This window comes from Takifugu rubripes, chromosome 3 (genome assembly GCF_901000725.2).
Source record: "Takifugu rubripes chromosome 3, fTakRub1.2, whole genome shotgun sequence".
Lineage (NCBI taxonomy): Eukaryota > Metazoa > Chordata > Actinopteri > Tetraodontiformes > Tetraodontidae > Takifugu > Takifugu rubripes.
Window position 1 is genome coordinate 11,014,986 of NC_042287.1, and position 27,115 is coordinate 11,042,100.

The following is a 27,115-nucleotide window of genomic DNA, read 5'->3' on the forward strand; positions in this document are numbered from 1 at the left end:
TGGGCAGGATTTTTATGGTGGAGCTGGAGCCTCCATAATCCTGAAAGTATAAAAACACTAATAGTTCAGTCGAAAATTATGCAAATATCAGTAACAGGCCGCATGAAAGTAGCACCAATCCCTTGGCTTAGATGAATTTATAATGTGTATATTGGTAATCAAGCAAAGTCTTGTAATCTAATCATTATAGACATAATATCTTAACTCAGCAGTAGTGTCATACAATTCAACACAAATTAAGAATAAGACGCCTTGAACAGACAGATCGGCTCTTTCTCTCCATCTTATTGTTTTTAAAAATGGCGCTGAGCGCGTCACCGCCGTGCGCCGCGGCCCCGACGCGCACTGATGCTGGAGCGCGGAGCGCAGAGCGCACTGGCGGCTGCTGCTGACGCGGGACTGGATATGCGGCGATGCTCTTGCGTGTCAGGGCACTGGCAGCGGTCTCTGAGCAGACACGGAGAGATTTCGCTTCGGACGAGCGATTAAAAAAGGGAGGAGAAGGGGAAGAGGAAGACGAGCGGGGAAAGCAAACGGTCGCTCCGGTTCCTGGTTCGCGTCTCGCGTCCGCTCGTCGGCGGCGGCGGCCCGACGACTGTCATCTGAAACCCGGGGCGAGATTTGAAGCGTCGCAGAGATGCGCTGGTAGGTCGGCGGCTGCTGCACAGCTCGTAAAAGCGTCTTTGTTGGTGAAACGACAATAGGGAAGGGGAAGGGGAAGTGGGTCGACGGCGGAACGCTGTGATTCGTTTTATGTAAATAGTGCATGTGACGGGCTGCAAAGGCCTCGCAGATGATGCTGATAAGCTAATCAGTCGGAGTGAAGGATAGCCCTGATAACCATGTCGCTGATGCTGCACTTGCCCCTGTCTGATTAATCATTCTTGTTTAATTCACTGATTGAGTCGGAGAAGGGGGGGGGGGATCTCTTTGTAGAAAACAGAAGGGTTTGATTCGATCTGCCAGCACAACATGCACGCCCCTTCTGAAGTGGATCCGTTCCAAAGAAAGCAGCAAATGTGATATTGCAGCTGCACGGTGGGGTACCTTCTGTGCCGATGTTCACTGGTGTCTTTTTGCATCCAGAAAACTCAGCGATGAAAGGAGGACGGGAGGACGAAGTGTGGAGAGAGCTTGATCTGGTCCCGGAGAGCTTTTAGTTAGACTCAGATCCAGGTACTGCCAGGCTCAGTTACACCTGAGTGAAATACCTTTGTGATTTCCAGAGTGATGACTGCGTTATGTAATCGGTAAAGTAGCTATTGTTAAATGAATCTGTTATTTTTCTCGTCAGATTTTAGACATTATGTCCTTAAAACAAATTAACACATTTAAGGCAAGTTTTTGAAACCCCTGGAATCATGTCAGAATTGAATACAAATATAAATATATATCATTTTAGCAGGAGGTTCCCTCTCGTCTGAGCCTGGTCCCGCTCAAGGTTTCTCCCTGTTAAAAGCTTTTTCTGCTTCATTGGGGGTCTGGCTTTGGGTTTCTGTCTATCATAGGCACTGTAAAGACACTGTATGAATGAAGTAGTGTTGACCTGATGGTGTTTTTTTCTCTTCTGGCAGTAAAGTCGGTGGTCAGGAGGTGATGGCAGTCTTCACTGAGCTTCACCACCACTGCTCCCCATTCCTACTGATGGAGCCCATCCTGGTGCACTCCTGAACCTAAAATCAGTGCTGCCCTCTCCCCCACCTTCACCCTCTGACCTCCCCCTTGATCGCCCCCCTCCCTGCGCCACTCTTGATCCATTCACCATTTGTTCCGCCCAGCTCTCCATCCGCTGGCCCTTTCACAGTGAATCTCCACTGTATCCGTCTGATCTTCCCTGACTATGGCGTGCTGCGGCCGCTCTCTGGACTCCCCATGCACACTGGCCTTGTTAGTGGGCTTCCAGTTTGCATTTGTCCTCTATTTCTCCCTCGGGGGCTTCAAGGGCCTCGTGTCAGTCCTGGTGCACACCACGGAGCCAGAGTTCGACTACTCTCGGCCGCACGACGTCTACACCAACCTCAGTCATCTTGGAGCGCTGCCTCCCCCACCTCGGAACTCCAGCATCGGAGCAACCGCTACTGGCCTGCCCCTCAAAGACTGCCAGCTCCCCTCGCCGCTGCTGGGTAAGCTTGGAGACATGGAACACTCCCACAGGTCAGATTTACTCTTTTTCTCATGCCTCTTCCTTTCCCCAGTGGGACCGGTGTCCGTCCATCTCTCCTCGCCGCTGTCTCTGGAGGAGATCCGACAGAGAAACCCGCTGGTATTACCGGGGGGACGTTACAGGCCTCCAGACTGTGAGCCCCGCCACCACACTGCTATAGTGGTGCCATACCGGAACCGGCAGTCCCACCTCCGTGCTCTCCTTTATCACCTCCACCCTTTCCTGCAGAGACAGCAGATCCACTACAGCATCTATATAGTGCAGCAGGTCAGCTGATGGGAGCGATGCAATAAATCAGCACCGCCTTCAATGACTTCTTATTCCTTTTACCCTCTATTTGCTGCTTTAGTGGGGGAACAGCACTTTTAATCGGGCGAAACTGCTGAACGTCGGAGTGCGGGAGGCCCTCAGAGACGAGGACTGGAGCTGCATCTTCCTGCACGACGTCGACCTGCTGCCTGAAAATGACCACAACATCTACACCTGCCACAAGCAGTTCCCCACGCATCTGTCAGTGGCCATGGACAAGTTCCGATACAGGTAGAAGGGCGGCGTGTTGGTGCGCGCGGGTGTCCTTCAGACACTGAACCAATTGAGACTCTTTCGCTCACAGTTCATCGCTGGGAAAAACTCCCCTAATGATGTAAAAAAAAAACTTCTTAAATGCCAGTGAAACGTATGAAGTGAGGAAGGTTTACAGCCGTAGAGGCATTTCAGATAAAGATAAAACAAATATGCAGTGTTTGTAAAGCCGGTATTCACGCCAAGCCCATAATGGCCCACAAAGACAATAAACTATAAGAGGAGAACAAAAACACCACTTGGAATGCAGGAAAAGAGGCTAATTAAGATTTTGCTCAACCAAGGTGTGGTTTCACATCAGTCGGAGTGAAGGATAGAGGGTCGACGGTCAGATTCCACGACGGGACGAAATGCACACATCTATTCTTTCGTTGACACCTTCACTTCTCCCAACTTTTATAAACGTTTCTTTTCAAGAGGAGCTGATGAGTGTGCTTTGGTCATGTGACCCTCCCAGGTTGCCATACACTCAGTATTTTGGTGGAGTGTCTGCAGTCACCCCAGAACAGTACATGAAGATGAACGGCTTCCCTAATCACTACTGGGGTTGGGGTGGAGAAGACGATGACATTGCTGCCAGGTGAGGAAGGTCAAAGGTCAGCTGATCACGTAAGCCCCTTTCACACATGACCACGTGTTGACACATGCAGAGTCCAGCAATATGACAACACCGACAATATCATCAGGTTAAAGGGCTGGGCTGGTTCTTCTCCAAGGCCTCTCTAGACTCTCACTGTAGAGCCAGTGGATCCAATCCAGTGCATGTGTGAAAGGGGCGATGGTGAACTCTGAAACGTGCATGTTGGCATCCCCAAGGCTGGGCCTCACATTTGCTTCTTCTCTGGTTCATGGTCTTTTCTTTGTGTCTTCTTTACTGACTCATTTCTGTCTCGTCCCTCTACTTTCTGTTCTTTTGACATTATTTCCTCCCCTAACATCATGTCTCATCTCCACTCCTCTCACTGCTGTGGTTCTGCTGTCTGTCTCTCAGAGTGGGCTCAGTGAGTATGTTCATGGAGTTTCTGAACCTTTTTCCTCTCTCCCCTATTTTGGCCATTTAGATTTTAAATGGTTTTCGAAAATACGTGCGCACCCTTTGGCCTGTTCTAGGTGATATAGGAATAATATCAGATCCTCGGCATTCGTGACTTATACATTGTTTCGGTCGACTTAAATAAAATGGGGGGTGCATAAACCACAGAGATGGAAAAGGCAAGCCGCATTGTTTTGACATAAAAGCCACTTTCATTCGTCACCCACGCTTTTGTTTACTTCCCCGAGTCCAACCGAATCTCTGAGTGGATCTAGTTTAACCATTTAGATGAACTACTGCTGCCATCACGCTACAGGATATGTAGTTAGCGCAGAAAAAACAAAAGCTTTTGGGATGATCGTGACTCCAGCTCTGCGTCTGCACAGAGTCCGCCTGTCTGGCATGAAGATTATACGCCCCCCTGTGGCCATCGGTCATTACAAGATGATCAAGCATAAAGGAGACAGAGGCAACGAGCAGAACCCACGCAGGTAAGACCCCCGCAGACACGCCCACATGATGTGGTTATGTTTTAGATCTAATAAAGTGAACAAAATATACACTTTTAGCCTTTTATGTTCAGGATCTGGGGGAAAATAATGGACCCATCTCTACAGATTTTATTTTATTTTTTTATCGACAGGCCGTCTTGTAGTGTTGATATTTTCCTGTGATTGCTCTATCTAGCTGCCTGGGGCAGTAGAGCCATTTGTTTTTAATTAACCAGACTGCTTTTTTTTTGTCAGTGTGATGTTTTCGGCGGATATTGTTCATTATAAAAACTGCCACTGTTTCACATTAGTGACATTCGCAGGGGAATACGTCTCAAACATAATTAAGACTGACCTTGTTCCGCCTGCCAGGAGTGCTTTATTAATTTTAAGCTTAGCCGTTTTGATATTTAAAGACTGCTGAAAGACTGAAAAGTGAGCGTGTATTCAGTGGCTATACTTTTTCATCCTTTATATTCAGTTTTATTAATGAGTAAAATTGAGCGTTTCCATCACGCGTGCTGTCACGAGCCTGGATGCTAAGCTAACCAAAGACCCGACCAGCAATGTCAAACTTTTGATGTGTTCGTCTTACTAGATTTGACCTTCTGAAAAGGACCAGGCTCAATTGGCGCTCCGACGGCCTAAACTCCCTCACCTACGAGCTCCTCTCCAAATCGCTGGAGCCTCTGTACACGAACATCACCGTCAACATTGGAGAAGACCCCCGCCTGCCTCATAAAGGACCCATCCCAGTGAAATCCCCAACCCCTGTTCAGCAACAAAACACCAGCAAGAGCGACTCCACAGTCAGTCTGGCCAAGAAGCGCCAGATCAAGGCGGCCGCGGCGGTGAATCTGACCGTGATCAAGGCGGGAGGCAAAAAACCAGAATCGCTTCAGCTGAAGGCGAATCGGACGGCGCGGGAGATGACGAATAGGGTGTAACGAACGGACAAAGTCACATCTAAAGCTGAAGCTGCGCGCTCCATTTAGATTTAGAAGTTAGATTTTTTGCAGGATATTAAGTACACCAGCTTTTTATGCTCACTGCAGGTTACAGCAGGCAGGAGGATTCCGGCGAGGAAGCCGCTCTCGCCTGCAAGGCTGCGTTCAGGAACCAGAATGAGTCACCTCGTCCGCTGAATGTGACTTTTGAAACGGGCTGCAGTCAACTCCACAGAGGTCCAAAAAAGTACTAAACGAGACAGCAAATAAGTGACTCTCTCCTGTTCTCCCAGACATTACAAGTCCTTAGCAACCCATCTGCCGCCAGCAGACCTGCAGCTTCACCCCCCCCCCCCCCCCCCAAAAAAATAGAAAAATACAAGGCTGCTGGTGTCGGGTCCCCCCCCCCACTCCTCTGTGGGTTTGTGTTTCTGTGCCTTCTCTATTTTTCTGCCCATTTTATAGACTGGTCATGCCTCCCGTGTTGGAGTAAATGCTGGAAACCGGTAAAAGTTTGCCCCCGATCAGAGGCAGCGAGGCGCTTCGGGACTGCCGTTTTATATCTGTGCGCATTGATCAAACACTGACCAACTCCGTAGTTATCAGACAATTCTAGAGTTTATATTTCTATAGAGAAACATCAGAATTTCTTTACAGATCTGATTTACTCGTCCTTCTGTACAGTCTGGTGCCTCTTTCTCTCTGATATTTAATTTCTAGACAATCAAGGTAACGATGTATAACAATGTATAACAACCAAGGACATATTATCAGGATTATCTTTAGCATTAAGTTAGCATGATAGCTGTTTAGATACTCTTGATGCGTGCATAGAACAGTGCTTCTGATCAATTTACTGTAGGCAGGCAACTGCACATTTGCCAGTTTTCCTACTGTTTTAATATCAAAGTCAGACCGGGATGGGACGAAGCACTGTGTAAAGATTTAGATCGTAATCTGCTGTCTTCAGAGAGTCTCTTAGTCGTCTCAAAGCCGCAGAAATGTGTTTACGCCTCACCATGTCTTTAGTTACAAATATGCTTTGCAACACAGGGAAGAAGAAGAAAATGGTACACTAGGTTCCAAATGACATTATTTTATTCTGGAGACATTGTTTTGCATCTCAGCTGTTTTGAATGTGTCATTTTTCTCATCCTAATTTACCTTCCACAATGAGAGATTGTCAGATGATCTTGAATTCAAATCACACCTCTCATGCTGCTACTTAGATGGGGGGGAAATGTTCAACACTCTTACTAATTCTCTTGGATACGTTGTCTACTGTCTTTTATTATACTGCACAGTAATGTATGACATGCTGATTTGAATGTATTTTGTTTATTAACTTATTGAGTCAGAGATACATGCAGTGGGCTGTTACCCCCCCTCACAGAGCAGATGATTAACCCTTTACACCGCCTCCGTGTGTGTGTTGCATTAACGTTGTGCCTCATGAATTAAACCCACAGTGGCGCAACGCCACAGATGCGCCTCTGCGCTGCGCACTGGCGCCCCCAGGCGGCGCTGTCCGGTGGCGCCGAGCCCGTCTGCGGGATCTGAGGACTGAATGAAACAGCAGAGTTGTGACATGAATGTTAATCATTAACTCTCGCCATTCACACTGTTCAGCCAATCGCGTCTTTGGGTTGCGTCTTCTGTGTTGGTGTCACATGATCAATCTGGCGGTTTAAAGGTGTAGAGCGACTCCAAACTACTGAACCAAAACCTGGTGCAATGGGCATTTTATGAATGGATCTAGTTTTATAGAGGGAATCTGTGTTTATTTGTGCTTCAACATGATGATATAATAATGTTGTTTCCTAGCAGTTTTGTTACATATCAATAGAGGACATATCCTCCATCTATTATATTGCCTGGGATAATGCCTGTATAACACACTGAAAGCTTTTAAGGATGTTATATAATCTCAGCAGATTAATCAGATGTGTGCTTACCTGGACATCATTCTATATTTAACAGATAGCTTAGTTTTTATAACATATGCTTTCTTTTGCGTGTTGGGCATATACTGTTTACTGTGTGTCGAATCCAAATTCCATAACCAGGTTCAAGGTTATTGAGATTTTTTTTTTTTTTAATTTGAAAAATGTGCATAACTGTGATTGCAGAGGACTGCCTCAGTTGTACGATGCGCTCATTGTGGCAAACGAGAGACAATTAACACTTGACATCACTTATAATAAATGATATTTCTATTGTTCAATCAGAGCTGCAGCCATGCTGAATGTGTCTTAGGGTAGAAAAAGAATTCAGAGAGAGTGCAGAGGTGTCAGCCAATAAAAACTCACAGTCAGAACGCGTCTCCCATCTCACCTCCCATTCTTCTACCTCCAATCCAATAAACACTATTACGGAACACCATTTATGCCGATTAGAGCTGAGCGCTGCGGATAAACACTTAAAGTGGCGCTTTACTGGCCCACAACAGTCGGCATCCTTCAGCAAACGCACACTTTTTTCTCTGTGCGTCGTCACAGCTTTAGTGCTGCAGAGAGTGCAGATTGATGAACGTCATGCATCGTTATCATGCGCCGCACAAACCTGTTACATCACCTTGTGTAGTGCAATTGCTGTGTTCTTCTATGTGGGTATAAAGAGCGGGATTAAAATATTGGATCTGAGCTCATCTCTAAAAATAGTCAGTATCCCCCCCAGTTCTGTATGTTCGATCTCTTTCATAACCTAAAATCTGGGATGACTCACCAGAAGAGGGCAAAACTCAAGCAACACAAAAAAAAAAAAGCACCTACAAAACAAACCCCGAGTCACATCTGCTGAGCAGCAGCAGCAGCAGCAGCACTGAAGCCACTGGGGTGAATCACGTCGTTTGTCTCATTACTACTACGCAAATCCTCCTGGAATTTAGACAGATGAGACCAAGCACGCCATCATCACACTGGTTGCCATGGCGATACCTGCTACCACAAAGCAAAACTGCCCGGGGACGCTTAGCGGTGCGTCTGACTGGTTGTTCTATGGGTAATTGGTGAGCTGGTAAATTTTGAAAGCCTGGTCAAACTCTTCATGATTCTTTCCTAATTATCTTTTATGTGAGGTACATCACATGTCACAGGCACTGTAAATTGCTTTAAAAATGCATCCAAACTTGCATGCTTCATCGTTTTCTTCTGGAACATAGCAGCATAATTGGTGCTGAACCGTCACAAATGTCTTCCAAGAGCTAACATTAGCCACCACAAGCTAGCAGAGTTTCCATTACACACTGTTTAGATGGAGGTATGTGAAACCTCATCCCACGAAGCCATCTTTTTTAGGTCATCATACGATATTTTTCTCCAGGATGTTCTAAGATGTCACTCCAGGAAGGCATCAGTGTCAGCCTAGCTTGCACTTTGGCTCCATAGAGTGACACACTGGCCTGCTGAAGTGAGCGTGGCATGCACATGTGGACGGCTGAGGCAGCCCTTAGTCACCTCCTGTTATTGTATAGCAACCAGGAGACACAGCTGACCTCTTCTCTCCTCACCAATAACACCCCGAGGACACACATGCAAAACAGAGTGATGCGGTTGCTTTATGTGGTTTCACAAATGAAAAGTAATTATACTTTATCCCCCAAAACATCACACACAATAAAGCCTTTTATCAAAGTAAGCTGAGGTGGAAGAACAAGGGCGGGAATCTGTTTTCCTGCACTCTTCTGGTGTGAATCGCTGCCAAGCATCAACCCAAATATCCATGATAGTAGGTCACAACATTCGGTTATATAACAGTTCTCTGCGTTCTGTTCTGAGAATCACCACATCATGGGATGCGAACCTAAAAGAAATGAGAGGCTGTATTAGGATCCCTGGGCGCCACGCGCGCGGGGCCTAAATAATGAGGTGGAAACAAGATCAGCCTGTCAGGGTCGTCGGGGTTGGACCCTCATCCCACGGCAGCTCAGCTGCTCCTGTCATCCATTTGCAGCCTCAGTGGACAATTTCCTCGGCCGCAGGCCCTCTCAGAGCTTACAATAACACATAGATCAAGTGAATTAATTCTGCTATTGTGGCAGCACACTGGAGATCTAGGTCATACAGCCACGGCTCCGCTTCTCTTTTTTTTCTTCGCACAGCAGAGTGAAGTCATGTCAACATCCTCCTTTCTTCATCCACGATCTGACCTTGACATTTCCCAGGTGATTTTCCACGGAGGTCTCCGTTTGTCTGTCCCTGAACCCCTGTCTTTATGAGAACATGTAAGCGAGTATGTGTGTGTCCACGTGTTTTATCTTTGGGCAGCACAGGTATGTATGACGAGATGTGTTATGAAAAAGAATGAGCCTGTCTATACTTAGGGCTCGCCTGCAGCTATGTGTGCATGGCAGAGAGGAGGAGAAGACAGAGAGTGCAAGAGTGGATGTGGGAGGGAGTGTGTGAAGAGAGAGAGGCAGAGGGAGGATGACAGAGGGGAGGGTGCAGTGAGGGGACTGTGACGCACGACCGCCGGCCCTGTTCCGTCTGCTGATTGGCCGCAGCGGATGCCAGTCAGGGGAGTCGGGCACTGCTAGGAGAGCAGATTATGAAGTGGAGCTCGACCAGCGGCAGTCTCCTTTCATTGTCTCAATGGCTGCACACGCATTCCTGCTCTGTTCCCTCGCCTTGCTGTCCGCTCTCAGCCGGCCTGGGCTCTCCTTCACTGAGGAAGAGCTGCGGCCGGGACTCACCTATGAGGAAGTGCCTGAAATCCTGGACAGAAGGTAAATCCGTCCTCTCTATAGAAATGAGCAGGGGAAAGGGAAGGGAGGGGGTGGTACTGGTGGTGGGGTGATGGGATGGAGGTCTACAAGGAGATGTATTCAGGGATCCTGGGATGTAATCTGTTATAGTCTTTGTTTCACCCCCCCCCCCCCCCCCCCCCCCCCCCCCCAACCCCAGTCTCAACCTGCTAAATGGTGGCTGCAGCCCCTGCGGTCTCAGTGTCAGAGAGATCCGAGTTGCCCGGCTTTGTGTGTTCGTCTGAGTGTCGGGGACTGCATCAGACGCTGCTCATCGATCACGGACAGAGCTGTTGTCTGTACAGTAGCACTGGTCTGGGAACAGGAGGGGGTGACTAAGGTGGGGGCAGTGAGACTGCAAGAGAGGTACAAAGACAGAGTGGAGGTAAACAAGGATGGGACAGGGAGGAGAGGATGCACCAGGGTTGGAGGGGTTCACCGATGCAGTCCAGGGTAGAATACAAGTAAATCCCACCCAGTCTGTATAATGCACAGAGTCCTGCATGTACAAATCTGGGCACCATTCAAGCCTCGAACCTGGGGAAGGATGGGGAAGGGGGGGGGGGGGTTGCACCTGCAATAGTGTGACAGAGAATGGAAGTCAGCCCGGCCTTTGTTATTACCAGTTCCTGCCTGGTTACACGGAGGCAGTTAAGTCTGTGCCAAAGCCATCTAAGGCTCTTGAAACTGTGCCATGCATGGAAGCTCTCACAATCCTCCCTCGCTCAAATGCTTAAAAACCAAACAAACGCGGCTGCTCCTGGCTCACCGTTCAAGGTATTGCTATTATTACTGCACTCCAGAATGAACGAATGTCAGGTTACCAGTGAGTTTATTGTTTATCGCCCAAGTAATCTGTAAATTTGCAGCCGGGGAAGCTTGGATTTAATTTTAATTTAGCCGGCCTGAAGAGCTCGCTCTGGCTCCAACTCAGCGTCCTATTTGTGTAACCGTGGCAGATCTTTATCTTAACGTTTCAGCACAGTTGCTCTCGTCCTGACTCTATAGATTTCTCCCTGGAGGTTTTTGGAGATTATTCCTTGGGTCAAAACTCTGAACTCTGCAGTCACAGCTCCATTCTCATCTCTGACACACTACAAGATGCCATTATATAAGTGCCTCGTAGGATGCTTCACGTAGTGGAAAGAGAAGCGGAAGAAAAGGTGCCGAGTGAGCGAGTTTGAGGGTTTTCTGTTGCTGAGGTTTTTGCCGTATCTGACTTGCCGTAGAGTGAGAGCCAGGAATATACTCAGAACTTATTTATCATTGTTAAAAAGTCTAACAGGAGACCTGTTGGAGGGGCAATAATAACAACCGGCCTGGTTAAAGGTGGTAAATTGCTGCCTGAAAGGTCATAATTAATTTGATTAAATACTGACTCATGTTTGGAAGTAGCTCTGTATGGATGGTTAATAAGGAACACAACAGATGAATATGACCACACCATAGATGCAGCTCAGTGGCTCAAAGAGTAGCTTTGTCTTATCCTGGAAGTTTATGCTAGTCTGATCATTTAACAGTGATTTTGCAGCCGCCTCTGACAGACGATCGCAAATTTAGAATTGAACTAAATGATACGGAGCGGGAGCGGTGCCGCCAGCGACGTGCACGGCTCCTTCATTATCTGGATTTCTATTAAATGTGACCCGATTTTCTAAAACTTACAGGGATGCTCTCATATTCAATTTCATTGCCCACAATGTCAAATAAAACCAGATGAAGATCTAAAGCCCAAGAATGGTGGAAACCAGAGAGTCACCAAAACAAACCACATCTGGCCACATGTTATCTACCGTCAGCTATTTATATCACGCCACCGAATGAGGCTGGAATCGATGGGGTCAAAGGTGACCAAACTTGACTTCATTTGAAATGTATCAGCGTTTCAGACTGATGTGATGTGTTAAAGGCAAACCTGATACGTAGGGAAATTTGAAGCAGCGGTCATGGCAGATGTGAGCTGGGCTGCGCTAAACTCCAGACGATGAATCCGTGAAAAGCAAACCCAGTCCAGATCTGCTGGAACCGTTTCCTCTGAATGAAACAGGAATGGCATTCTGACAGATCTGACTGGATCATTCCATTATTAGAACTTTCAAATTGGACAGAAAGTGAAAAAGAGGGAGAGAGGATCGGAACTATAGCGGTGGGGCAGCGGTGGGACAGGCCCGAAATGGATTCCTGCATAATAAATGAAGCCCAGGTGTAGATTTACATCCAAGCTATTAAATTGTTAATTACTGTACTCAACGAAACTAAAAGCTCGCCATTACTTCACATAACTGTGTTCCTGTGATTGAAGATGGAGACGACAGAGACAAAAGAGATGTGTTCTGAAGAACGACCTCCTTCAAACTCACCTGGCCCCCATCCATCCATTCAGGGATGAGCGGGGAGTAACCCTGCCAGAGGTTTGATTACATAAAGGGCCTGTTCAGCACCCGGGCACCGTCTGACAGGCCGAGCCTGCGACGGGGTCGCAGCAGTCCTGGGTTGCTGACCTCGCGAAAACTGGCACAGGAACAGACGAGCGGGCTTGAGCTAGCGCTCACACAGGCTGCTGTGGCTCCACTCAGCCAGCTGAGGCCTTGATGGATGCTAAATGTGCTAATCGCGTACAGCAGCGATGGATGGACATGGACTCTAAACATGTAAGGTGACTGCGCGTACCGAGGTGTCACGCATCATCGCATGTGACGATCTAGTGTGTTTCTGACCTCATGGTGTTGCCCCCCCCGAAAGGATTAGGAAAGAATAGCTACTGGTTTCACAAGGAAAGATGAAACAGCAAACTACAGGTGCAGTGACACACGTGGACGGTATCTAGGTCGAGGAGCCGGTGCAGGAAACAAAGCCAATTTACCGACTCGGAATCATCGTCTCTGTCGTCCAATTTTCATTATCAGTTCAGCTGAGCTGCAATTTGATTCAGTCTCATTTGATTTATGGGGAAAAGAACTTGATCCGACAGGTTGACACGATGCGAAGGCCAGAGCAGCGCAGGAGCGTGGGGAAGGTAATCCTTTGTTCACGCCAGCATCTGTTTCCTGTTACACTCTTTAGCTTGAGTCAGAAGAGTTATGCCTCTTATTATAATTTTTATACTACTTATAATACTCAAATTTCCTAATTTTCCTGTGAAATAAGTGTTAAAATCAGTTGACGCTCGTGGCTGAAATCCACCAGATCGACATATGGAAGTCATGAATTTTTGAGGTCAGTTCAGATTTAAAAATTAGCACATAAAGCACACAGAGCGCTGTCAGCTGTGACATCGGGCCTTAATCTCTTCATCTCGTTCAGGGCCTACGTCCCTCCACATTTGGACTCCAGAGAAGCTGCCCTGAGCGCGCCGCTAATCCTAATCCATCTGGCACTAAACTACACAATATTGCCCAGGTGGAAACTGCACCAGATGGATCGCTAACTGCTCCAGTCTGCTGGTGCTGATATGTCTGGCATGAGACCGGAACCTGCCAGCGCCCTCTCCTTCGTTTGTGGGTGCCCCTGTCTGCCCCTCCCCTTCTTGCTCTTTGTTTGATTTGCACTGTCCATCCAGATGGAACCCAACCTCACAAATGGGTGAGGGAGGGAGGAAGATTTTCCAGAAAAATCTCAATGGAAATGGAGCAGTGTTGCGTTTTTGGTCAGTTGCTTTGAACAACCGGACACGCTTGGACATGCGGGAGCTCTGCACGCGGCCAGTTACGCCACAAGAATTCTTAGCGCCAATGCTTTTTATCCCAGGATGTCGGGATAATTTGAGAAATTTGCAGCTAAAATGTGATGGCCATTACTCATGCACTTTAAAGTCCAGTGAAACGTGAATGAAAGTAAGATTTAATGGCGCAGCTATTTCCTAAACTTTTCCTAGTCGAGCCATCTTAAAAAAGGCTGACATCATTAGTCAGATAAGAACCTTTTTTTCCCCCCGTGTTTGAATCTGGATTCAACATTCCGGGTCACTCTCATCCTTCTAAAAAGGATTTCCTGCCAGAGCGGACCTCTTTTTCTCAACTAAAAATGACACGATCTTTGTGCTGCGGTTTATTTAAAAAAATGCAAAATTCATACAGTCAGGGAGAAGATAAAGTAAAAAAACAACAACAACAGACCCTTCTTGGTGTGTGTGCTCTCACGGGTCTTAGGAACTTATCTTTGACAAACCCATTATAAGTAGCTATTGTGCAGAGATTAGCAGCAAACCCTCAAGATCACTGCAGGCAGACGAGGCCTGGCCACACGCAGAGCGGCGACCGGGCCGCCACATCGGGCCGAAACTGGCCGCGTCAGCGCCGTTCACTAAGCCCGTCTTACGTCTTTGATTAGACACTTAAAAGGATCAGACTAATCTCGCAGAAGTCTAAGGCCTCACAAGTTCGTTACCCCGAGCACAACCGCTCCAGGACAACACGTGAGGGGGGAGAGGAAGCGCTTTCGCCGGTGTTGCTCATGCATTACGGATCAGACTCACACCACATAATTGAATGAAAGCCATAAATTAATTGGAATTAAAAGACGTGTTGCATAATGGTGCTCCGCAGCTGTTTGCAAATGGTGATGGGGAGTGTGTTGTATGTGTCATATTCCTCTGAACCATTCCTGAATGATATGGGCTGGAAAGACTCATCATCCCGCCGGCACCGGCGCTTTGGCGTCACAGACTGGGCAAGTTCCTACCAAGATGGACAGGAAGAGATGTTGGTAACCTTTAGATGCCCAATCATCAGTCAGTATTAGTCTTAGCTACTAGCATTTAGCTGAGTAAATAGCGAGTTAGCTCTATTTGGGGTTTGAAAGGAGGCTGACGCTGGTCTATCACCTTTGGTTTGACTGCTGCGGCTACCGATGTTAGCTTTAGGGTCAACTGTTAACTGCTCACGCTGTGCCCTTCGAATAACGGAGTTCCCTTTGCTCATTATTGCATCTTCTGTGTTTTTTCCACAGCAAAGAAAACCCCCAGCAAGCAATGAGAGTCACAGCAAGTAAGTATCAAATCTGTCCTGACGCGAGGCCTGATTCCATCAGACCTGCCACAGTTGGTTTGCTGAGGTGTCGGACAGACAGACAGTCCTATATTGTGATTTGACAGATTTTTCGTCACTATATTTAGGGGGAAGGGGGGGGGGGGGGGGGGGGGGGGGCATTCCTTTAAATCACATTATATCCAATTATGTGTCGGAACGAGATTTGTATTTGTCAACACTCGGCAACATGACCGTAGCTGTGAAACTGGCTGCAGATGAGTCACTGTCATGACGCAAAACAGCTGCAAATAGATCGGAGAGTGCGTGCGGAGGTGTGCGCGGGAGCGCATCGGGTCGGTTTGCGGAGCGCAGCGGAACTTTTTTTTTTTTTTGGTTCTGCTGCAATCTGCAGCGCGGCCTTGCAATCAGCTTAATATGCGCGGTGACATAATCTGTCACGGCGCAATAATGCGTGCGTGTGTGTTTCCAGGTCACGATGGTGGCTACGGCCTGGAGAGCGAACAGGTTATTTTGGCGCCTGAAGATGAAAACCCGCTCAGGAGAATACTGCAGGTACACACTATCTCCACCATCCATCTCACTGTCTATTTTTATCGTCGCGCGCGCACACACGCGCGCACAGACACTGATATGCACATAAACAAAACAGAGTACACACTCAGGTCACTGTGTGCCCTTGAATGAATCCTCACCCCCTTCCACACTCACACACGCGCGCGCGCACACACACACACACACACACACAAGTTGTGGGGACCAGCCAAAATACCCCCCCCTTCCCAAAAATGTCCTCTCTCTCATAGTAGCATGAGCATTGGTGCTTAATATGTAACAAGAATGAGAACACACACACACACACACACACACACACACACACACACTTGCAAGACACTCGCTCTGCTGCATCAGCTGATTCATCCAAGCAGAGTTAACATCTGCTTCACAGCGAGGCTCTCCCTGCAGTAGCCTGCTAATAAAAGGCTACTGGACCTAACAGAAAATGTGGGATTGAACGCCTTTTCCTAAGATTTTCACCTCACGGGGACTTTGTATGTCTTAGAAAAAAGTGCTGGATTCGCCCAAATGCCCTTTAGTAAAGGGTTAAAGGATGTTAGATTCCTGCGCCCTGTACCAGGAGGGCATCGTTGAATGGTCATCCATCCTCGCAGAACCAAGGGGGCTAGTTTGATTAGCGGCATGATGGCGATGAAGCTGTGAGACGTAGCAGGAGGAGTCGCTGCTGTTCTGCTGCCATAATGAAATGTTCCGACAGCAGTGCTTCATTAAACAGATCACCACACACATCTGTTTGTGACTCATCTTTTGGGAACCCATTTTAGCCATTTCTGACAAGCATGCCCACGCATCCCTCCCCCATGATGCACTGGTAGGAACGCATTAGCATCCTAATCCATTTTTCTGTGCTCGCAGCCTTTTAACTGGCACCAGCCGGGGATGTCCCACAGCAAGAGGAAGCTGCTTCAGTCGCTGATGGGGCCCTATGGCCCGCTGAGTGTCTCCTATAATGGCAAGACCTGCATTCTGTTCAAGGCAAAGCGCCTGGCGATCCGCTACAGGAACCACACCTTCATCGACCTGACCGAGAGGGTCTTTAACCCCAGCTTGCCCGTCGACACAAAGGGCTCCATCTGCACCAAGGAGAAAGCCACGTAAGTCACGGACTCAGCCGGACACCTTTGCCGAGGGCTATTGTGCTAAATGCGACGTTGTTTACGTGTTTTTCTCCTCCGCTCAGACTTTCGTTAAGGTTCGGTGACGTCGAAGACCTGCGAGGCCTCGACATCAGGTAAAGTTTGCACCTTTTCTCTCGACGCCGTCTTTGAAGCTGAACTAAACCTAGCGGTGCCGTCCCTCCGGCCAGGCTTCAGATGTCCAACACCTTTTATGAGGCGGCCGGTCAGAACTGGTTCACGCTGGACAGTGTGCACATCCACTACAACTGGACCCAAGAGGCCACGTTCAACGCCAGCGAGGTCTACGCCCCCGCCACCTCCTCCTACCATTGCCAGCACGTCAGCAGCCTGCACAAATATGACACTCTGCTCGTGCCCAGCTCCCACACTGACACGTCCGCTAACTGGCACATCACTTTCACTGACTTCCAGGTACACGTCAGCACAACAGAGTTGGAGCTTTGTTTTTCTGTGCACAGTAACTCCCGTTTCCCGATATATCCCCTATCTTTTGCATGTGTGTGTACGGTTGCCAGCCATTTTCTTTCATGACCCACCTTTTTGGCTCTCGGTCAAACAGCCCGTTTGTTTACCGTCTGTTTGGCAGTCCGTCAGTCTGTCTGTTCACTGTCTTTATTAGCCATCTGCTCGGCTGTCTCAAGCCGTCCATCTGCCCTTTGTCTCTGTGCCTCGTAAGCCAGTTGTCCACTTTAGTTTAGGCTAATCTCGTCACTCTGCCTCCCTTGTGCGTGTCCCCAGATCCAGGCCTTCAATGTGCAGTCGGACAAGTTTGCGTCGGCCAGCGACTGCGCCACGTTCCTGACGCCGGCCATCCTGATGGGCTTGGTAACGTCTCTGATCCTGCTCCTCGTCTTGGCCTATGCCCTGCACATGGTGGTCCACCTCAAGCACATCGACCGCTACGAAGAACACAAAGCCACCGTTTACTTTCCCCGCAGTCCAGAGGCTGAGCTGCCGGACAAGAACAGCCTGTGAGGGAGGAGGAGAAACTGGAGGATTTAAGACCGGGAAGAGAGGAACATGCAAAGCTAAGGGCTGGGGCGCGAGTGAATAGCGTTAAAAAAGTATCCTCCGTGGAACATTTCTTCATCAAAACTTCAACTTTGCCTGCTCATATAAGAAAAAGAAAACATTTCAAGTCTTAACTACTTTACATAAATGCAGAACATGGTTGGATACTTTTACTTCTTTCCTCATTGACCTGCATCCGTGCTTTAAAAAAGGCCTTTGGATGCTCAGTCCTCTGAGGGAGTTCATTATCGGACAGGACAGACCCGAGGCCCTGAAGGGTAACATACAGACCTTAACCCCACTCAGCCATTAAAACAACAAAACAGTAACACAGACAAGAAAGGCTCGTACCTGTAGCTAATACAGCTAACATCAAATACTTCTGATCAGACGTGCAAAGACTCGCAAGCGTATTAATACATGTTTCAGTCACACACGTTGTCTTTTCTGCTTTCATTACAGTAAGCTATGTCAGATAATGCAAGAAATATATACTTCAAAACAACCAGTTTTATAGCTCAATTAGCCGTATTAGCTGCATGCCATACAAGCCTGGTCTATCTTAGCTAACTAGGGCAGCGTTTCCTAATAGCCAGGATTTCTGGGAATCCTGCATGAATTGCAGTTTAAATAAATCAACATGGCACAAAGTAAAAGTCTGAGAAGGGACATATTGGGAATCACTGGTCTAGCATCTGTCTGGAGCACGAGCGGCCCTTCAGAGCCTGTGGCGTCTCTTACCCCACCCCTAACAAAAAAGACTGCTGCTTGGGACTTAACTGTGAAATGGCCTTTTACAGACCAGCCAGACAAAGAGGGGTACGACACACTAGCACAACTTTGGTTAGCTGCGAAAGCTCTAACTACAACCTGTCAAAGACTATATGAGGAACTATGCTGCACAAGCCTGCCCGTTTGAGGGCATGACAGGAACGCGGGTCTTGCAATGTTTTGACCGAGAGTCAAACATTTGGACAAAGGAGGCCAGGCGGGGGTCCTCCCGACTGCCAAAGTGAAGCTACCAAGGAGTTGCCATACAATATGGTGAGACAGAGTTTGACAATGTGAAAAGCTGTGTACAAAGATTAGAACTCACGTGTACAGAAGTGTCACTGCAAAGGTCTTTTTCTTTTGTATACAGTGTAATCATGGAATACTATTAGGTACCGGCCGATTATGCTAATCCTCATAAACAAAAGGTGATAAAAAGCTGTAGATAAATTAAGGTTACTATTTGATCCAAGCTGTTCACTATCTCCAAATATTGCACAGCTGCAGTAAAAGGCATAGGGACATTTAAGACATTGTGCTACGAGGATTGGTGATTACCAACATGTATGATTTATTTTATTTTTTATTTTTTACAAAGTATTAAGTCATTACAGTCTATCGATTTCCTGTAAGCTGGGCAAGACTATGTGAAGGTCTGGTCTCGTCTGACTGTAAGTCACAGGACAGGTCCCGCCATTGACGGAGGATAAAATGGAACGCCGTCCACCCACCGGGACTTAGAGATGCCATTATTATGCCAGAAGCCACATTAGCAGCTGTAACAGCATCAGTAAATTAATATTACTGATTTAAAAAAATACAAAAAAACACTCAGCATGACAATAAATAGATATCTTAACATTTGATATGGCAGTTCTGTCAATCTGTATCAGTGTGAAATGTGTTCTTTGGTCATAAATGTATCTTACAATCTATGAAACGCGTGGAGACGGTTTGTCCAAAGTCCAACTGATGTAGATTAAACAATAAATGAAATTCAGAGGAAAAGCTGCCCAAGGAGTTGTGTTCTGAATTGATGCATTGCATGTTCTGCTAAGCTTTGTGTTAAAGTGAATACAATCAAACTGACATTCTTTCAGCCTCCAGATGGATTTACCACGATGTTTGTTCAGTGACACCTAACCCACAGCTTTCATAGCCAGTGTCCAGTTCTTGTGCCAGCTCCATCTCCCCCTTCTGAGTGCCATCTGCTCCCTCTAACTTGTGTGACCTAAAGTGCCAGGATCCCAGATAGATTGGGACAATGTGCTGACCAGAGTTTGTCCATTTCAACATTTTTACGCAAATATGATGCTGTATCCTCTTCAACATTCCCAAAGTTGGGAAGCGTGTAAGAATTCAACCCAGTTAAATTCCGTATGACGCAGCGTTGCCTTGTGGGGATTTTTCTTTGACAGACAGCGACGCCAAGTGGCGACGAGCGGTACTGAATGCCGTCAGAAACAAGAGACCAGGAAACTATCTCAGCCTTTTGGGTTTCCTGCCAGTGTCAAGGCGTCTTCATAAGTATTGATAGCGTGCATTTATGTAATAGTAAACATAGATTTCAAACATATTTTTGTCTCATATCACTGGTTGTGAGCCTGACAGCCATGCCCCTACCGGCGAATGTGGGTAGTGCAGTGATCTAATCATTCCAGGTGTGAAGATTGTCCAGAAAGAAAAGCTGCAAAGACAAACACGCTGAAGTCTGAGGGTGCAGCAGACACAAACCAACATTCTGTCAGAAAACATATCACGCAGGGCATTCATGGTAAGTTTACGTAAAGATGCTTTGCTTTACGCAGATCTGATTTACGATCGCACTGTTTTCATACCTCTTGTCCTGTCAGCCTATATTAGTGTTGTTACAGAGGTGATGAGAACGCACTTTGTTGCAGGAGGCGAGTTAATTTCCTCAAGGACTGAAGAAAACTATTAAATGCGTCATGACCAGAGGTACGGAAGGATTACATTTAAATTAAATAGATGAAAATCCTCCTATCAGCACATACGCCTAGCTACTAATTAAATATTGTGACATGCAGGCTATCTAATGCGAATAGATATATTTTTAATATATTTTGTACACTTGCAGCGTCTGCGCCCAATCTGTCATTTTACCAAACGTCCACTAGAGGTCAGAGCAGCTGCACTTTCTGTCACATGTTTGCGCCACGGAAAATCTAATCAATTATGTTGATTTTGAAGCGAATAAAATGTGATGCAACTCAGAGGGTTTAAGCTCAATTTCTTTTAATGTGTCACCATTTGTAGGGTGAAATTTTCGGTAATACCGTTGATGGAAAATTAGCTTCACTGGGAAATCTAGAGAGAGAGATAGAAGGGATTTAAACACCAAACCCTTCCGCATCTGGATAAAATGTTTTTCTCAACGATTTATTAAAATGTCCGCTGTGGATTGCGCCGGTCAGCCAGTTTGGCTGTGCTGTGAAATAATATGCTCTAGATGTCAGTGTTTGTCCTATTCACAACTGCTCAGACTCCTTCTGTAGTTGATAAATTAACTATAATTGGTTAAGATATGAAATGACTGTGGCAATGATGAAAGCCATAAATCTGATGCTTAAATGATTGCAAAAGAGGCTCCATCGCTTATCTTTAAACATGCTTGACACCCCCAATGGAATTGAATCAGCAGCAAATCCCCATTTTAAATTCAACCCATATCAAAAGAACAACTTTAATGGAGAGATAAAGAGGATTAAGGTTCTGCATCTTTGAGCAAAACTGCCAAACAAAAGATTCATTTTCCTGACAAAGGTGGAGGAAACTTTTTGTCCAAAGCTTCCCTCAGTCGTCGCCTCTTCTTCTCCCAAGGCCTGAAGAGAGCAGCCATGTTTGCTGTTGTTTCTTAATCTCTTCCTGTGCAGAACTCCACAGCGAGGATCCTCGCGCTTCAAGCTGGGGATGCAGACTTTGTGGCGGCAGCCTGTGCCGAGACAGATAGGCCAGGGTGTTTTATATGTAAAGCTGAAAGCCGGGCGGCACAGGTCTGCAGGGCACTCCTTAAAAAACCTCCTTTTGTTGCAGCGAAACAGTGGCGGCGTTCCACCATCTGAGCTGCGCTGCACTCTCGGAGCAAAGGGGAAGGAGGGGGAACCACAAACGAAGGTAAAACCGGACCGAGTTTACGTGTTGATTCCGGTCTGGAGGGGACGGAACGCCGCCTCCTATCCTGTGGGAGGCGTCATTCGAGGCCAACGGAGACGGTTTCACTCAAGCCTCGTGTGTCCAGTGTCGTGTTGCAACGTCAATTACCGTTCGGTCCGGTGGGATCTGTCGATGGGACCGGTCGGAGCCGCTGCCTTTCTCTGTCGGCGCGGCCACAGAATGGTGCCACAAATGAGCTGGTTATCGGCGAGCAAACAAACAGCGCGAGCGTGTTTCTGGGGAATTTCCCAGAGTACTCGTAGGTTTAATTAATTTATTCACAGAAGTGTCCTGTTTGGTTTGCAAATGTGCTTTTGGTCTTCCGGAGGTCTGCTTCCATAACAGGCTAGTTGAAAGCTGCTGCTGTCTGGTTCCAGATTCGGACGATGGTAGCGTTCACCACCTGGGCCGTACCTGTCACCAACACCGCCGCTCACCTGTGAGCCACATATCTCCTCCTGGTCGCTCTGTCATTTCCTGCTGGCAGCTGCTCTCAGGCCAGGCAGCTCCCTGATTTGAAAATATCCATTTTAATAAGGTGCACTGAGCCTCCCACCAAGACATCATAAAGGGGGGGATGAAAGATAACAAGGACATTGCATATTCTGAACTGAGCTGATGGAGGACGGGCTGGAAAGATGAAGGTGTTTTGGATTTTTTTTCTTTAATTGAAGCGGCTGTGGAATGTGAGATGGAACGGCTGCTTTGGGCAAATCGGCACCAACATGTTGTGAATGTAGAGCACTTAGCGCCATTTTAATATCCTCAAAAAAAGAAGCATATATCAAAGACATCTTTGTTATTCCTCCACACGATGAAGCCGCCTCCCCCATTATGTTTCTGCTTTCAGGCCGTCACGGAAACGTTTGAGTCGTCTTGGCAACATTTGTTTGAAGATCGAGAACGAAAGATGAGAAAACCGACAAGTTTGTTCCTCAATACAAAAGTTCGTTATTGCTGACGACCCCCTCCCCCCCAACAGCTGCCATTAGCTCTCATTCTTCCATCTCATGTTTCTGTCTCCTCTTTTGGTCCTTTCTATAGCTGGAATGTCTTTAATTATGCATGTGTGTATGGGTGTGTGTGCGTGTGTGTGTGTGTGTGTGTGTGTTCTAACTGTTCTATTTGTATCATTTTCTTACCCTTCTAGCCTCATCGGTCTTCATCTCTTTTCTGACCATCTCCTTTTGATCGATTTCCTGATTATTCATCTAAATAAGGTTCTTGTCGCGGACCATAACTTTGCTGGGGTGTTAATGTCCTTATCACTGACTGAACGTGGACGTTGGACATGAGTGGTCAGTGTTATCTGGTCACAATGGCTTGAACGAGCCATTTGGAGCCCTTTCAGCTCCTACAACATGTCTAATTGTTGCTAATTCCATCCCTGAACATTGAGAATGCATAATTGCTTGAACACCGTTTGTAGATTCTCTGAAATGCAGATAATTTTCTTCTTTTACTGAGCACCTGGCATGTTTAAATACTCCACTGGTGCCAGCGGATGCTCTTCTTTCACAGCTAAATGGAATTTTCCATCCTGGGATTTTAAACAAAGATGTTGTTAATATATACGCTTGAAATATTAAATAAAGTCCTTTAAACAGCTGCTGTCCTGCACACGCCTGAGGCCTGATTGATGTATTTCTCCATTTTTCGACCAATCGGTGTGCTTTTCTGCCTCAATAACTTCTCTTCCTGCATGATACAAACAAGATGAAATGTTTATATAGGCCTCTCTTTCATTTTGGGGTGAAAACCTCAGATATTGGGTGCTTCAATGAGGCTGAATTGTACCTGCGGAGAAAAGCTGTTCGGCTTCTGAATCTGTTTAAATGGCGTTTCAGATCCTGCATGCGGCAATTTTCTGAAGAAAAGCCGCCAGTCTGGAAATGAGGCTACCTTTCACCAGCACCAGAGGAGCCGCTCGGTCTCCAGGCGTCGGCTTTTTAATCATTTATTCAAACTAGTTTGCTGCATTCTGTCTGATGATTTCTCCCCAAAAGCTCCCGTCCGTCTTCCCTCTGCTGTAACACATCCTCTAACAGGCACGGTTCATTATTGCCAACCTCGCAGATCAAATGTTTTTGACATTTTCCAGCCAGCAACCCCCCCCCCCCCCCCCCCCCCCCCCCCCCCCCCACAGTGATCATCCGTCTTTCCCCTGTCCTCATTTCAGAGGTGGCACGCCAGGCTTTAACTTGCCCCCCCCCCCCTTCTGCACCTGATGGTTGCAGCTTCTCCTTGCTTTCCTGACCCATGAATCCTGCAGACGGTAGATGTTTTGATCCGTGATGGTGCATTTTTCCGGACCATCTCGGCAGATACAGTCTGTTTTTCTGCCGGTGGAGCCTTTGGAGAGAGTTGGCACCTCATTACTAATTGAATTAATGGAAGTATTTCTGGAACAAGGTGAGTTCTGCGCCTGGAAACGGGGAATTATTTATGGTCTGCTTTGAAACTCCCGGACAGAGACCGGCACCGTCTGCACAGATCAGAACGCTGAGGCTCCACACACGCTTCCACCTTCATGTGTAAATACAAACCACTCCAGGCAGAGAAGCTCTGGCTTAATCCCATCATACGTGTCCCAGGTGGGAAATTCCCTCAAAAAGATCCAGAGCTAAAAAATCGGCTTGTTAGGACAGCAAAGATCAGCATAGCCTGTGTGTTCTAGTTCTCATGACCTTTCCTCCCATGATGCTGATGATGCAGGATATTCCTGCGGTCACAGGGGTCAAATGGGAGCGACATTTGGCCTCCATCCAGCCTCCATCTGGACGACTTTTCTTCCACTGACTCTCTTGAGTTGCTGAGTCAAAGTCCTGCTGAAGTGATGCATGTTGAATAAGTTTCCAGCTGCACCCTGGCTCAAACACGGGACCTGGTTGATCCGATCCAGCATCTGTATCGGCTTCCGATACCAACGTCTTTTACGATCTGTGAGTTGCGTCTTTGCTTCGACCTCGCGTCTTCTTCTGAAATGACTCAAGTGACTCCTGCCAGCCTGATTAAACACTTTATTATATCGCAGACGGGGCTACTTGAACTAGATAGCTGAGTGTCAAGCAAGTTAGTGGAGAAGAAAGAGTTCCAGCCTTGAGCTTTACAGCAGATATTTGGAGTTCAGATGTCTGCCAAATGTCGTGGATGAGCCTCACGGTGTACTGGGGTGTCCTGGATACGCAAGGCCTCTAGTCAGGTGCCTCAGGTAAGTGAAGGGGTTCACAATATTGTGGGTGAAAAAACGAAACTGTCTGGCAGCAGAGAAGCTCATATTCCTCAAAAAGTTAGTGGAGTTTGAAAGTTAGTGTAGAGATGTTTATCCTTTATTTCATCGTTGAAGTTTTGTTGCTCTATCAGTGCTGTTGAGATTAAAATAGCAGGTAATCGTCTCTTTTTTGATGGTGTAGAATGCATTAGTGTTTTAACACTGTCTTGGAATTTAATAGTGACAATCAATTCGAAACCACAGTTATAGCTGCATATTTGTCTTCTGGATGGAATATTTCCTGTTCAAACACGATTTCCTTTTTTCCCCTCCGACTTCCCTTTCTGACATCATACTTGCCTTGAGTTGCCACTTGCATACGTATGTCCATGTAGAGATTACTACAATTAGGGGTTTGTATTGGAATTACATTTATTTTGGCAAGATATTCAAATTCAAATACAGGGATCAGGTTGGAAGTTAAAAAAAGGTGGATTCCTAGCCAGAATACTTCAAGTGTGATCCACCAGTCAGTGTTCTTCAGTCAAGAACTCTTCCCTGTAGTATTCCGGGGAATCTGAAAAGTTCTACTCTAAACTAGCGACTCTATAAGGGTAAAATTTTAGGGTAACTCTGCTGGAAACATGTCGACTTTTTCAAGTTTCTGGATAAATGACAAAAGTTCCTGCAGTAGAAAAGGGGCTATAATCTCTCACCGTGTAGAGTCATGGGGAGTCGAGTCGGCGCTGACCGTGTAACTAGCTGCTGTTCTCCAGGCATGGCGCCGCCAAGATCAATATGATGCAAAACAATCGATATTCCTCAGAGGGACTTTGGGATGCGGATGATGGAGCAAAGGAACATCATTCCAGCGGCCAACAGCATTTTGGCTTCAGTCCTATGTGACAGAATTAAGTAATAAGCCCACAATGTGTTTTTGAGTGAGCCTACTAACCAGTACCTCACCTCAACAGACCAGCTTGAGTTAAAGCAAATCGTCCCGTATGGACTGTCTGATTATTTTCCTGCATTACTACCAGTAAAAGCTCCCAGAGTTTGGAACATCATTTGCAATTGGGGCGCCAAAGTGAAGATGATCACTATATTTCCATCCCGGTGTTTCAGAGCTCCACAGCCATACAAACCACGGCCGTGAAGGCAGACCTGAATCAACTCCGTTGTGATTCTTGAGTTGCACCCCTTGTCTGCCAGAGGCTGGTTCTGGTCCATGTTGTTGTCCTGTCAACGCTCACTCCAGCTCTGTGTGAGGTCTGTCGGTCGCCTGAGGGCTCTCGGCCTCTCCCAGCACCCATATGCCCACCCACTGCCAGCCAGCGCCACATCCCTGCTGCAAAGTGCCTCCCACTGATGTGCATTCTATGCAGCGTAGCTGACTTAGCAACTTACTCTTTCGTTCCCATCTAAAGTCCTCTCCTTTGTTCTGCTCTTTCATTGGCTCTCCGTGCCTCACTGAGCTCGCCATAGAGTGGGTGACTTGATCTGATATGAAAGCTAAAAGCTAGCCATTATAGCCTGGTTATTAGAGCCCAAAGAGAAGGAGAGATAGAGAAGGGAGAAGTCATTCAGAAGCCACAATGACGGAGTCTTCCCTCACATCCTGTGAGGAGAGAAAGTGCGTGTAAGAGAGACGAGAGGGAGAAAGGGGGAGAGGGGTGAGGCAGAGGAGAGGAGAGGAGAGGAGAGGAAGCCAGTCACATCACTCAGGAGGAGTAGGCGTGCTCTCCAGAGCGCTGCAACGTTTGATGTTCTCCCCTGGTTCCCCCCCTCCGGACCTCCACTCTGCGCACCGTGCGCACTGAGCTCGGTCACATCCGAGCGTCTGAGCGGACTTTACCTGTCGGAGGAGCCGAGGCGTGAAGCTGCGTGCGCCGCACCGCGCCGTTCTGCGGGGCCACATCGCAGCACTTTGGATAACTCCCGCAGCTGAGGATCCCGCCCGCTCTGACCGCCGAATCCTCCGCGTCCCGCAACAGCCGCGCACACTGCAATGAATCATTTGAACTGTCAGCATGGCTGACTGTCGATTTCCCCATTAAAAGAAAATAGATCTGATCGTTTCTCGGGATTGTCGGGGGGAGGATTCGCGGTGGCAGCATAAAGCCACAAAACTCGCAGGGAAGGAGGATGTTTCTGCTGAAGATGCAGGTGTGCAGGAGCGGCGAGGTCTCCGGTGCGTGGTGTGCGTGCCTGCTTTTACTTTTCTCAACTTTCAGCGTCAAGCTGGCCAAAGTGGGAGGAACGCACCAGAGCGTCCCTCCGTCCGTGT

The 27,115-nt window shown here is 47.3% G+C and overlaps 3 protein-coding genes and 1 long non-coding RNA gene across 7 annotated transcripts in view; all 4 read left to right on the plus strand.

Moving 5' to 3' along the window:
• The first annotated feature begins 106 nt into the window (after positions 1 to 106).
• b4galt3 (UDP-Gal:betaGlcNAc beta 1,4- galactosyltransferase, polypeptide 3) lies at positions 107 to 7,446 on the plus strand. 2 transcript variants are annotated; one of them, XM_011602437.2, is made up of 8 exons: positions 107 to 645; positions 1,087 to 1,176; positions 1,575 to 2,123; positions 2,196 to 2,431; positions 2,514 to 2,704; positions 3,204 to 3,326; positions 4,166 to 4,270; positions 4,869 to 7,446. In XM_011602437.2, exons 3-8 carry the CDS (start codon positions 1,841 to 1,843, stop codon positions 5,215 to 5,217), a joined length of 1,287 nt encoding a protein of 428 aa, XP_011600739.2. In that variant the 5' UTR covers positions 107 to 645; positions 1,087 to 1,176; positions 1,575 to 1,840; the 3' UTR covers positions 5,218 to 7,446. The 2 variants fall into 2 exon arrangements, with proteins under 2 accessions (XP_011600739.2, XP_029689041.1); XM_029833181.1 differs by having other exon boundaries at positions 1,580 to 2,123.
• Positions 7,447 to 9,714: 2,268 nt separating this feature from the next.
• atp6ap1lb (ATPase H+ transporting accessory protein 1 like b) lies at positions 9,715 to 19,453 on the plus strand. Its single transcript, XM_011602469.2, has 7 exons — positions 9,715 to 9,940; positions 14,906 to 14,943; positions 15,416 to 15,498; positions 16,378 to 16,616; positions 16,703 to 16,753; positions 16,829 to 17,072; positions 17,400 to 19,453. Exons 1-7 carry the CDS (start codon positions 9,807 to 9,809, stop codon positions 17,634 to 17,636), a joined length of 1,026 nt encoding a protein of 341 aa, XP_011600771.2. The 5' UTR covers positions 9,715 to 9,806; the 3' UTR covers positions 17,637 to 19,453.
• Positions 19,454 to 20,099: 646 nt separating this feature from the next.
• Positions 20,100 to 22,794, plus strand: LOC105416263 (uncharacterized). 2 transcript variants are annotated; one of them, XR_003887990.1, is made up of 4 exons: positions 20,100 to 20,217; positions 20,345 to 20,402; positions 21,498 to 21,876; positions 21,995 to 22,794. It is a non-coding gene; the product is annotated as an uncharacterized lncRNA (long non-coding RNA). The 2 variants fall into 2 exon arrangements; XR_964454.2 differs by having other exon boundaries at positions 21,498 to 22,794.
• Positions 22,795 to 26,462: 3,668 nt separating this feature from the next.
• Positions 26,463 to 27,115, plus strand: part of cacna2d3a (calcium channel, voltage-dependent, alpha 2/delta subunit 3a) — a 69,565-nt gene continuing 68,912 nt past the window's right edge. For both annotated transcript variants that reach the window (XM_029833985.1, XM_029833986.1), the window contains exon 1: positions 26,463 to 27,113. In XM_029833985.1, the coding sequence (XP_029689845.1) occupies positions 26,974 to 27,113 (140 nt within the window). In that variant the 5' untranslated portion in view covers positions 26,463 to 26,973. The remainder of the gene's footprint in view (positions 27,114 to 27,115) is intronic.

Excerpts from the sequence above, each read along its gene's own strand:
- b4galt3 (XM_011602437.2), top strand. The coding sequence starts at position 1,841 with ATGGCGTGCTGCGGCCGCTCTCTGGACTCCCCATGCACACTGGCCTTG. Across the intron at positions 2,124-2,195 it reads GCTCCCCTCGCCGCTGCTGG|TGGGACCGGTGTCCGTCCAT; the intron begins GTAAGCTTGGAG and ends TCCTTTCCCCAG. Across the intron at positions 2,432-2,513 it reads GCATCTATATAGTGCAGCAG|TGGGGGAACAGCACTTTTAA; the intron begins GTCAGCTGATGG and ends TTGCTGCTTTAG.
- atp6ap1lb (XM_011602469.2), top strand. The coding sequence starts at position 9,807 with ATGGCTGCACACGCATTCCTGCTCTGTTCCCTCGCCTTGCTGTCCGCT. Across the intron at positions 9,941-14,905 it reads CCTGAAATCCTGGACAGAAG|CAAAGAAAACCCCCAGCAAG; the intron begins GTAAATCCGTCC and ends TTTTTTCCACAG. Across the intron at positions 15,499-16,377 it reads CGCTCAGGAGAATACTGCAG|CCTTTTAACTGGCACCAGCC; the intron begins GTACACACTATC and ends CTGTGCTCGCAG.